Source organism: Stylophora pistillata, chromosome 13 (assembly GCF_964205215.1).
Source record: "Stylophora pistillata chromosome 13, jaStyPist1.2, whole genome shotgun sequence".
Taxonomy (NCBI): domain Eukaryota; kingdom Metazoa; phylum Cnidaria; class Anthozoa; order Scleractinia; family Pocilloporidae; genus Stylophora; species Stylophora pistillata.
Genome location: NC_142531.1, coordinates 5,723,800 through 5,736,645, shown reverse-complemented (window position 1 = coordinate 5,736,645; position 12,846 = coordinate 5,723,800). Strand labels below are relative to the sequence as shown.

Genomic DNA, 12,846 nt, shown 5'->3' with positions numbered 1-12,846 from the left:
GGGATCATCTTCTTAAGACCATAGATTCAAAAACATAACTGGTCAATAGTTATTTTAACTACATGGTATATTACAGTAGAATTAAAAGAAAAATAGTGACACTTGTGAATAAAGTATACTTTTCAAAAGTTCATTTTACAATATTATGTCTGCAGTTGCAGATCTAAGTTTTAAACTTGCTGAATCAATAAAATGCTTATGTTAGAAAACCATTTAGTACATGTCATTGTGTGGCCTTGAGAGCAACTTATGAATAATTACAAAATTATTTTCAGAGTTCTCACATGACTTCCCGAGTTACAACAACAGAGAATCAAACTCAAAAGCTTTTACCCTAAGTTTCTAGACTTTCAATTTTCAAACATTTTTCAAAACCCATTTAATATAGGAAAAAAACAAGTAATCATATGTCTTCTTGATCACCAAAACTGATAAAGAAATGCTCTTTGTTTCAAGAAGTGTTGTTCCATACAGTGTATGGTATGTTGTAAAAAGTAAAATAATTAAGATCCCTTTTATCCTATAGCAGTGCATGTGTAATATTGGCATTCATAAGTTTATAAGCTATGTGGAATTCAAAGGGTCTGACTGTCACAATAAAATTGAATGCTTATTGAAAGTTGTTCAGTTAAGTAGCAAGCTCTAATAAACTCATAACTCTTTTATTCCTTTAATTACCGTAAATGACCAAAACAGAATTTCTTGATACAATGTCAATACAATATTAAGCAGACAAGTAATGAGAAGGAAAGGAAAATATGTTAGGGGATCATTAGTAGATCCAATACAAAATTCTACAAATTAAAATCATAAGAATTGAAAGGCAGAAAGAAATGAGAATAACCAAAGAGATCTTAGGAGTAGAAGGGTGAAAAGTTATTTTTCTTTACATCCAGTTAGATGGATGTAGTTTGCTGGAATTGCAAAAAAAATCCTGACTCTAATTCTTGAATTTTCAGTTAAAATCAACAATGTTACTACCAACACCAGCCCAGACCTTTGGAAAGAGGCTATACAAGTTTGGTTGTGTGAAGTATTAGTTATTAATCCTTAAACTCTCACAGGTGACTGAGACAGAATTTTTTCCTTACAATACCAATACAATATCAAGCAGACGTGTGATGAGAATAAAGAAAATATCAATTAGGAGATTATTAGCTGCAGATCCAAATACCAAATTCTCCAAACTGACATCTTAAGAATTGTACTGCAGTCAGTCAGGAGAATTACTGATGACATCTCAGGAGTGAAAGAGTTACGTTAACTAAATGATTAAAAGACAACTGCCTATGGGAAAGGGCTGCTAAATCCAAAGATAATTATAGGCAAAGGTGATTGTGGTAAGTGGTAAGTTTTTCACCGTATCAGGGGTGACCAAAGGGACAATTCCTCTTGTATTGAGCAGAGCGGTTAAATGAGAAGAAAGAAAAGTATTACCAAAGAGATATTGTTTTGAACATTTTATACTGGTGGCAGATTGTCATGGCTAGAGCCACAGGAAATACATTATGAGCAGCGTGCTGAATTGTTATTTAGAACACTTGGTGATGAAAGAGTTAAAGATAAATAGTTTACATAAAAACAGAGGGAAAGAGAGATGAGAAAAAGGCAAAATGCTTAAATCTACAGTAGCCCCAAGCTTTTAACCACCTTGGAGCTGGAATTTTATATTAGTGGAGCACTTACCCAATAAGTTCTTGAATGGAAGCTAAAGGTGAAAAGAAAGAAAAAAAAAACTCAATGAATATAAGAATCAAAACCAATTTATGATTTTCAGCTGTTAATATTACTAAATAATGTATAAATAACAATCATATGATCAATAAAAGTATTTTGCTACCATTTGTGAAGCAATAAATCAGCCACTGATACAATGAGACATCATCTGTTAATTGGGAATAAATTAGGACCTGAAAAATATCCTTCTGCCCTTTTGGTAAATAACCCTCAAGTTTAGTTTACTACTAGCTGAAGTGAGAGAAGTTAATTTCCTTCCCAACTATCTTAGCTGAGAAATGAAACATTCTTTGTGCAAACACAGTGCATGCATTCACAATAGCAACTCCAAGAGATTGATTAAATGATGAACTAACATTTTTAAGAAGTTTTATTGGTTCAGTACATACATACATGGGTCAATTGTTGAAATTACCTGATGAGTGTGGTCATTTTTGACCATATGAAACAGAGCTGTCGTAACAAAACGATGAACTACCTCTGAAGTCTTGAAACAGTTTGTTATAATTACATACATACATACATACAGAGGTTAATTGACCACTCCCCATAGGGGCTATTGAGGGCCAACACCCACCCATCCCACCCCAGGGGAGGACATCCACCACACAGTAGTCTTGTGCGTGGGAAATTAATGTCTCCTACCCCTAACCCTGCAGGAGATGGGGCCTACGGTTTATTTGTCCTTATCCAAGAAGACTAGAATATCTATCCATTTCTTGTTATAGAAAGGTAGCAAATTCTCCTCAGTTATTTTAAGACCATGAGTATTGGTCCGGCCAGGGCTAGAACCCTTGACCTTCTGCACAACACAACCCGGCGCACTGACCAATTGAGCTATATTCTGTCTATAACATTACACCTTACCTGCCATTCCCAGCCCTCTGCATTGCCTCTTCATGTCTCTAACACCACCTGAAGGCTTATCAAGATCTGACAAAAAGGTCTGTCTTGTTGCATGAACCTAGAAAGACAGTAACCCTTTAATGTATATTAACAACTGCATTGGTAAGTGGAGGTTAGGTGCTTGAAACATCCAGGAGCTTCCAATATTGGCAACCAGCTCCTAGACGGTGACTTCTCCCATGGCTGGCAAATCCTGGCAACCCAGCCATGAGCCCCCATACTGGAAAGAGAAACAGGCACTTGTCACACTGAATAAACACTGGAAAGATGGAGGGAATGGAATGGGGGGGGGGGGGGGACTTCCTGAACATTGCACTGCCACTCCTCACAATGCTGCAAGTTCAGGTTCAAAGCACACAAACCCCTCAAAAAAAAGTGCACATGGAATTCTGACACATGCACATATGCAAAATCCACTGACTACTCAGTAGAGAAAGCTGATGCTATTTGTTGTTAACTCAGTTAAATGGCCCATAGAGATATAGAGATAAAAGATACCTAGAGAGATAAAGTTTGCACCCAAGCCAGGTGGGTGCTCCAGATGTGGCAATTTATGCCAGATTTTCAGCTCTCCTTCTTTGAATACCAGTCAATCAGATAGAACTATGCCATTAATGTTTACAATGACAAGTATCCATTCTATCTGTCTCATCGAAATGAAACATAGAGTTCACTCTTTTAAGTAAATATAATTATACAGTCTATGTGTAAATATAATTACACATAGTTCTCTCTCTATAGCTCAGTTGTGGAGAATTAGAGGATTGAATTTGGAGGTCTGGAATTCAGTTTTTCTTGTTGGACTCAAATATTCTTTATCTTATGCTTGAGACAAAATGGAAATCATCTTCCTTTATCAAAATAAAATTTCTTACTAGGGCTCAGCACTAACAGTAGCCCACTAGCCACAGACTAGTAGAAATTCAGTTTTGGCTAGTGGTTTTCAATTTCCACTAACCAGTTTGGCTAGTAAACAGACTGAAATTGTCGTAACATCTAAAAACATCTAAGATGTCACTAGCCACTTGGCTAGTAAGTTGAAAAGTTAGTGTCAAGCCCTACTTACTCTGGCACTCTTCAGTGCCAAATCCATACATTTGGGGTTCAGTTTCTCAAGAAGAACCCAGATCTTTTATTATCTGGTGATGTTAACAAAAGAAAAAAAAAACGGTAATCTTTATCAAAGTAAAGCTTTTTGCCTGATAACACACTACAATCACCCCAGACAAGTGTGAACCTACAATATGTTGTCATGAATGGAATCAGTTATACTAACCACTACGTCACCTGAGAGCCTACATCATGAATCTCTAAATATTCTATCTTACCCTTTTTCTTGTAGTATCTGCAGCAACAACAAAACTTTCTTTCTCCATACATTCCTCACTACAGTAGAGTTTTTCATTGTTAACAAACTCTTCACTGTATATCTCTTCCCCACATGTATGACAGCTCAGTGCTGGTGCTGTTTCTTCATGCTTCTGACTCAAATCCCTCACTATGTCATCTGATCCAAATGTCTCCTCTTCACCAGACTCTACACCGTCGACTGGGATGACTCCAGAAGGTGGTATTTTGATACAAAGCTTAGGAACTTTTCGTGGCTTTTCATAATCCTATTCACATAAAAAAATTGTTGTTGAGTAAAAATGGCATATATACTTAATAAATGATCACCCTACAGTAATTAGCACTGCATCCTACAGCAGAAATGCATTTAATACCCAAATGAGACCATAAATGAAATTTTAAAATAGTTTCTGTTTAATTGTTAACATTTTCTTGTTCTTTAGAAAAAGAACCCACAAAAATTTGCCCCCCCCCCCCCCTGCAACATCTAGCCCTGTGACTCAATTTGTAGTAGCAATCAACTAGTTAGGTAAAGGTTTGAATTTTTTCAAGCATCTTTTCCAACATTATCTTCATTTTGCAGTTCATCTGTGGGCATTACAACAGAACAACATCAACAACAATTTATTCTTTGATTTTTTACATAGAATAACGGTGGGATAGTTTGCCCCACAAATAGCTAGAAAGCTAATCATGGCGGGGCAAGACAAGTACCTGAATAACATAAATCGTCTAATATCTTAGGACAAGGAGTTGTTATTTACACAGTAACACAGTCACAGAGTCACACAGAAAAAGATAAGAAGACATTTCAACGTAGAAGGTGTATCTATGTACCTACTTTTTTAATGATCATAGGGATTTGAATATAGTTATCCTCTTTTTCTAAGATATCAAATAGCAATTTGCAAAGGACTTTTTTGAAAGCCTTGTTTGGGAGATCTATTATACAGCTTGGTATCTTATTCCACAGCTTTACTCTGATCTGAGGGAAGGAATTGTTTTGTATTTCTAGTCTTCAACTTTTGACATAAAACTTTCCAGACATAAATGATCATATATTGTTTGAATGAATAATAGATGTTTTCTGAAATAGATTTAGTATGTTTGCTGGGGCTTTATAATTATTACCTCATTATTTTTCACCATTCACAAGTCAAATACTTTTTATTTCATTTAGTGATGATTAATATGAACTGAACAGCTTTTGAACTACCAACACCTACCTATCTCCCTTGAAAAGCAATCAAAAGTTTAAAATAATGCTACTTTTTTCAGACGTTATGAATAAATTCACAGAAACTGACAGAACTTAACTTTGCCTTGAAATTGCTCTGGAGTATCAAAGATAGCATTTCTGAGCATAGATTTGTACTTCTTCAAAAGCCAGCTCCATTTTTAAAATAAGTGACCACTGGTAGCAAAATCAGTCACTCAGTAGGAAAAGCTGGAAAGTCTGTTTTCAGATTCAAGGTGTTGTAGAAAAAAAACAATCACGATAATGATTTTATGGCTGGCAAAATTGGGCTCATCCTCTGTGTAAAAACCTGTGAAGCTCACGAGTAACGTATATCAAAGACAACAAAACATTATTAACAATAGCGTACAGCAAAACAATACCTTATGAAACAAAGAAAACCTCGTCAGGATTTTACACTGAGGATGACCCCAAACATTGACAGTTGTTTGCCTATAGGCCGGGTGAGACCAAATTTCCAATTTTTATTTGTGCACAAAAGAACTGATTAGTGCCTCATAAAAAGACATTTAACCCATACCCTTGATCTTCAGTAACTAATATCTTTCAAACAAAAAGTGCACTTGACAAACTTTCATGGACTATCAAAATATGCAAATCAGCATACCTTTTGCATAAAATCCAAAATTTTCTGCTTACAGATTTTTATGCTCCAGTAGTAATGACAGAAAAAATATTTCCATTCATTTGGTGAAAGCCACAGCTTGGAATGAAAAGCTAAGGGTCAGGGTTAGTCCCGTTTCAATAACTTTCTATCAATTTGCTCCGACATTAGATAAGGAGCTTGAGAAGTGATCATGTGCCAAAATTGACACCCAACATTTTAAAAATACATTTTGCCTCACAGACACAAATGTTCACATACAAAAAAGTTATCAAGTTGAAGACCTTGGGTCTTTGGAGTTCAAAACTCCCTTTATGAATACAATACACAAAAATTGATTACTTAATGGTGTAATTTAAACATGTTGTATTCCCATCTGCAAATAATATCACCCAGAGTATTCACAGGATTCTTATCATATCTGTCTTCTAATTGTTTGAAATTCCTGACTTTTCTCGAATTTCCATTCTTCGAACTGCAAGACACCCAGAGAAACTATTTCAGTGAAATAGCTCTGTAAATGTACTTGGTAAAGAAACAAGATCTGCAACTGACATTTATCATCTAACTGTGATACGTCAATAGTAGCCAAAATCAACCATTACAGCGACACAACACTTGAAAACAAATAGCAAACGGCAAGTAGAATGAACCTTGCAAACGCTGAATAAAACTTGGCCGCATTTTAAAATCTCCTCAACATACCTGCTGATAAGGAAGGTGGGATTTTGCGAATTTAAACCGAAATTCGAGATAAGTTTCTAAACATCGAGAACTGTAGTTTTAAAAACAGCGAAGAGACCATCTGTGCATAACAATGAGGAGCCATTTACTCTCGAAATGTCCTTTTTCTTTCCAAAACTTGCACAATTGAGACCATTTTTCGACATTCTCGAGGCAATTTGATCGCCTTGATAAATCGCTAGGGTCTAATAAATTCTTTGGGCAACTTCCGATCCATCGAAGTATTTCGATCCTTTGTAGTAGGCGAAAACAACTGCGAATGTTTACTTATTTAAATGTAAGTTTTAATCGCTGTAAAAAAAATCTCCACTGATTTCCAGCCAGTGAAGAAAAACCACTAGACAGAACTAAAACAAAATTTAATCAATCCTAATCAATAAATTTTCTAGGCTGACTCTCTGCGATAAGCTTCAACAGATAGTTTAGTGAGGAAATAAGCACAGATCAAGAGAATTTCTTCGAGAAAGTACAAGTAAAAATTAACATATTTTGCAAGCATTGAAAAGATAGTTTCTATAGATCTACAGAACGTCCTTTTGCCTGCGATCTTGACGAAACTTTGAAAGGACGTTTAGCAAGTCTAGACCTCGACACGAAACGAACTTTGATCCGATGCCAAGCGTCGTGAACAAAACCAGAAATTTCTAATTCGAAAAAAGTTTTCGAAGAGCGTTCGAATGAATGAAGAAAAAAATATGCAAATTAGTTCGCCCTGTACAAAAAGTTTTAAAATCGTGGCAGACTCGTGAAGATTCCTCGATGGACGGTTAAACAGACCAGAACGCCCAAAACAAAGAAAATACAAAATTAACTTCCCAAATCTTGACGAGAAAAAAATTATCAGTAGCGAAAGAGATCGTTGCTGTAACGATTTCCAGAGGTTTGAACGAATCTATACAAGGAACGCTAGAAGCGATAACTAAACGCGCTATCAAGTTTCCATCTTTCGTGCACATTGGAAAATTATTTTGAAACTTTTCAAGAACAAGAAACATAAATTTACGCCCACTAGTTCCTAATTATTTAAAAAGTTCTGCCTGATCTGCTCCCATACTTACCAAATCGAAGGATATTGAGTCTCTTTTAATTCCTACGCCAGGAGTTTGCTGCCCATCTCGTTCAAGTCCAAATTCTCCGTTCGCATCAGGCGGTACTTCCATAACTCGTTCTCTGCTGCGAAAGATCTACCCTTTGCAGCCCTTTGCAAAAAATCTTTCGCCTTGAACTGTACCTAAAAAAAAAAAAATTGTTTCCAAATGTGCGAGCAGTCGACTGAAACGAAAGTTAAACTAACAATATTTACGCGCGGCCAAATAAAGCATAGTCCACAAAGCTGCACAAAGTCAAAATACAAAATTTTCCTCGACAGAAAATATTTGGCGACTCGGCCTAACACCACACACGATTTCCCAAACAAAGCGGGCATAGAAGGCCAGCGCAAGAAGGAATTTAACTTACTACTTCCTAAAGACGAACAACCGAGTAGAACGAAAAAATTATTAAAAAATTCCTACTCCCGGTGCGATAAATTTTGTCAAAAGCTCCACACAGATATTTAATTCCGATGAAATTTCTCCAACTGACAGAACTCGCTCTTCACTTCGTTCGCGCGAGCGGAAAGAAACTTGTGTTACCCCTTCGTTCCTGCAGCTGAAACTATTATGTGCATCGGCGAAACAACATCTAAACATTTACATGGATTTTACAGCTATTTAAATATATCAACAAAGGGAAAGCATAAATTTAAAACTGCTTGAAGTCGATAAAGAGAACCACAACAATCCATAAATTTCTCTCAAGTTCAGGTTACCTTACTGAGGAAAACTTTTCGATATCTGCATCTCTACCCGAGAAAAATCGCTGCCAGGAAAGATAGAAATTCTCTTTCGCTTTTACTCTACGTTTTGTTCGCTCACATGCTATTAATTTGCATACAAGAGAAGTTTTTTTGTCACCACACGAAGTCAAGCTAACAAGGGAATGTTACCTGATTACGGTATCGTAAATCTCCCGGAAAATCCAGGCGCTGAAAAAAGAATTCTTCACCCCAGATTTCTTTGACTACGGCAGGAAAGCAGTCCGATTGCTTTATCCGCGCAGACGATCTCTCGCCTGTGAAGTTTTCCTGTTGTTTTTTTGACTTGAGCGACCTAGTGTTCTTATTCAGTGCCAAAAAGTTCCCAAACAAAACTTTCCCAAGATGCCCAGCGCGCCTCTCAGCACCCTCGGGTTAATTTTGGATTAAACATTAATTGATACGAAAACGAAAACTTTTTTCTTATCTCCGAGAAAAATCTCGCGACGAACATCATCAAATTCAAACACTATCTGGTAAATGGACGTATGTGGATGTAGAAGAAACTCCAACCGCTCTCAAAATTTCCAAAAACCGAGCGATCTACGCGAAATTTGTTCACTTTGAATTTTTAATATATCCTAACAATATACAAGTTGAAAACACTTGTCGTCGGCTAAAAGTGGTTCGAACTGATTAAATGACTTATTTCGAAAACGTTCACCTCTAAGGAAATAAGCCAGGGTTTCATACGCGAGACGAACAAAATCATGTATTTCTAACAAAATTTAAGATAAACTATCGCTTTGCGACTTCCGCGCAGTTTATTCCAAGATAGAATCAAAATATTACATTTGAATTTTAGATCAGCTGAAGGGAAGTTTTAAATGAAATCAACTGCGAAAAGTAATTTACTTTGGTTTCGGGAAACATTAAGCACTACTTAATCAAATTTTTAAACAACAGGGGGCTACGGTCATAAAAATTTTGCAACTCGCGGACACTAAGAAGAAAGAACCCTTTTCCCGTGACATTCGAGTAAACATAATTACTGTCCACTCAAGTGCCAAAATTTGGAAAGCCATACTCCCCGAGATGAATCGAAATGAATTATTCTTCAATGCCTGGTGGATTTCATTTCTACATAAACATTTTTGGTTAATGATGTGAGGCTGGAAAATTATCCTAACCGGACTTTGAGTGCAAGTGTACGATAGTATAATTTACAAGAACTAAGAAATTTTGGTTTTGTGCTTTGGCTTCGTAACAAGCAAAGACAGGCATAGTCGAAGCACTGAAACGCAATTAGTTAAATAGGTGACTCCATGGAAAAATAAAAGTGAGCTAAGTAGCAAAACAAGAAAAAAAAATCGAAGTTATTTGAAGATTCTAAGGTCGTCTCATGGCAAAGTTTAAAGCTTGAAGCCTCTTTCTTCAGTAAAGCAAGTTATAAGCCAACAAAGATAGGTAATTTAAAAATTTTCGTCTTTACACTTAATTCTATCACAACAATGTCAAGAACTTAACATAAATATAACCAACAATACGGACACCGAACGCAGATCATAAACTGACAGCTGAACGTCGACAAGAAAGTTTTACAGTGTATTGGGCTCCAGTGTAAGGCCGAATTAATATATTTTTTTACATTTGAACTGGAAGGCGACGGCAGACAATACTTGTTATACTTCATTCGGATAAATCTGTTATCGAATCAAAACTGTGATAAAGTTATTAGATCTCTACTGCGGCTCAGAAAATTAGGGACAATTTTTTTAGTGATAATTTATTTGAAAGTCAGACAACTTTGATGCTGATGATGCTGTTTGATGAAACCGCCCTGAGAACTTTAAAAAACATCTGACCGACTTGAAAAAGATTCAACGTTTTTTGCGCTAGTTAGGAATCTTACTGCTAATGAAAACTGAATTGAGCGGCGAGGTTATCTCTAAAGCGACTAACACATGCAGATGCCCTGAAAACAGAACTAGAATGGGTTACTATAGCAGAGGGTTTCAGGTACAAAACTAATTATTTAATTTCGATGATAAATTATTACAATGGCGCCCTTTGTGTTCGAAAAGCAGATTCTCATTGAACTTAACACTAGAACTCAAGATTCAGCTGTGATGTTTGTTATTCCATGAAATCTCTCTTTTTTCTAATCTGTTTCCTTTTCAAAGAAAAAAGTACAACGGAGGTCCTGCAGGCCAGGAAGAATCAAAACAAATCTGAAACAGTACTAATTCCCGGAAAAACCAGCGCCATCTTGGACATATCCTTAAAAAAAAATTGGTTACATTTATATCACAACCGAACGCTATAGACACATGTTCGCTGCTTTTTGGATCAAACTCCACATCCTGTTCCGAAAGCTTGATTTCGGTAGGATACGATAAATTCTCCCATAGACGTTTTTGGTATGGTGGAAATAATATTTATTTTTTCGATCCACCAATATCATCAGTATCATGGGATTTGTGCTGCGGATAACAGAAAATCGTTTTGGGAAATTGATGAAGGAAATTTTAACAGCGTTGTGAACAGAAAGAGTAATTGCACACCTGTCGACCTCTCTAACCCTTTACATGCTAAAATCAGTATGTATATTCTCCATACTGTTCTTTAAACACCTCCGAGGGTGCTGACAAGAAGAATAGCAAGTTGGTGATCATTTCCTTTATTCTCGTGACTTTAATGTTTGATTGGAGAAATTAGACGCTCGTCAGTCTTGGTGGTCAAAAAAGCTAACTGGAGAGAAGCAAAGGAAACTTGCGTAAATTTGACTCGAGAGAAGTTCCTTTGAAAATCTTTATCCAACTTAATTCTATGAATACAGCCACTGCAAAGCGGAAGAAAAACGGAAGGAAGACAAATGAACTGCTAGGAGCGGTGCTTTGTGAATTCTTTGTTTGCTTTTATTCTGGTTTTGTACGCCTTGTCTGCTTCAGTGTATCCTCAAATTGGCTCAAATAGCATTCAGCTTAGCAGTTGTGCAGCTGTTGCCTTCAGGCCGCTCTGAGACGTCTAGGATGTTTTGGAATTTGGCCCAGCTGTGGATGTCGTATTGATAAAAGAGGGCTGATTTTTTGGATCTGATGTGGGTATTCATCAGTGTCTGTCAGTGTATTGATTGATGACAATATCGTACACTCTGGTGAGAACCTTTGGCAGAAATTCGATCTTATTTTAAAAATGCGATACGCGAGCCTTAATTTTGGCCGAAGTTCCTAAAGAAACTGCTTTGCTGCGTCGTTGGGAGTATAACGGTATCGGTGTTGGCCCTTTGTCAGATTCAGGCAGGTGTCAAGAGTTTTTAGAGATCGCTATGATAACGAGTTATTTGTTTTGCTTACGGTGATTCAATCATTCCAAGAAACAGTGTAATATCATGTGATAAGATTTTGAACGATTAATATTATTTCAATGGCATCATTAATATTATTATAACTATTTATCTTTTCTTCAGTTTTTTCACCGCTGAACTTGGGCGTCCGAGCTCTGTAACATCCAGGAGATTATTTAAATAAAGCAACATTTTTATTTCTGAGTGTCACAGATGATACATTTTTGCTTATCTTTTTCAAGTCAACCTGAAAATGCCGTTACGTTGACTGGCTAAGGGTCGATTTCAAATCGACTCAGCCCCTGGGTCTCCGAGGATGTGCCTACCCGTGTCTCCTAGAGAAACTTAATCTTGCCTTACCGAACTCACACCTTTGCAATGATTAAGGAGGTATCGCATATAGCTGCAGACTGATTCAAGACGTTCAAAACGTTCACAGTCATCGATCAGACTGAGTTGCCAATTGTTCACAAATTATAATGAAGTTATTTATCTTACATCCTAGCTTAAAAATTTCTCGAGCCCTTCAGCGAAAAAAGAAAGTTCTATTATATTCTGACCTTCAGTCCTGTTTCATCACGACCAACCGAACAGTGGTTATGTTCAACTGACTTGTTGTCGAAGTCACGGCGCAGCCAATTCATTTCGCTCCGAACTTTGTTTTTGTTCTCCTATTTCCTGAGTCAAGCGTCATGTCCGATGCCACAACAAAAACTTCGAAAATTTCCCTGAAAATGTAGCTCCACACCTGAAATATCTGCTGAACCCCTGCCCGCGTATAACTCGTTGACTCAAAACTGCCGCCATTTTGAGACATACTAGTAACCAGTCTCTTTGCGATTTTAATCCACGGGGTATCTTTTGGGATCTGAAACTCAGCCTCATTCCTGGGGTTCCTTGTCTTTCCCCCTTCAGAGAGAGCGACACTTCCTTTGGTGGGCTTTATTCATTCATTCTGGTAATTTCCAGTATCCAGAGAAATCCGTCGAGTTACACTTGGAAGGAGACCAGCGAGCCTCCAACTGTCTGTCTAGGAGGCTCCTGGTCTTCTAGTTAGCTGACGATGAATCCTGGCTCGTTTCTCAAAACATATGGCAAGTGTAGCT

At 37.0% G+C, this 12,846-nt stretch overlaps 1 protein-coding gene across 6 annotated transcripts in view; it reads right to left on the bottom strand.

Annotated features, from left to right (window-relative positions):
- LOC111337758 (uncharacterized) overlaps positions 1 to 12,497 on the bottom strand; it is a 29,009-nt gene extending 16,512 nt beyond the window's left edge. Inside the window, exons 1-5 of one of the 6 annotated variants that reach the window (XM_088743307.1) lie at positions 12,301 to 12,497; positions 7,658 to 7,830; positions 3,972 to 4,259; positions 2,605 to 2,701; positions 1,687 to 1,708 (exon numbers count right to left, since the gene is read on the bottom strand). In XM_088743307.1, the coding sequence (XP_088599433.1) occupies positions 1,687 to 1,708; positions 2,605 to 2,701; positions 3,972 to 4,259; positions 7,658 to 7,759 (509 nt within the window). In that variant the 5' untranslated portion in view covers positions 7,760 to 7,830; positions 12,301 to 12,497. The other 5 variants (XM_022944119.2, XM_022944118.2, XM_022944121.2 and 2 more) reach the window with 5 other exon arrangements.
- Positions 12,498 to 12,846: the final 349 nt, after the last annotated feature.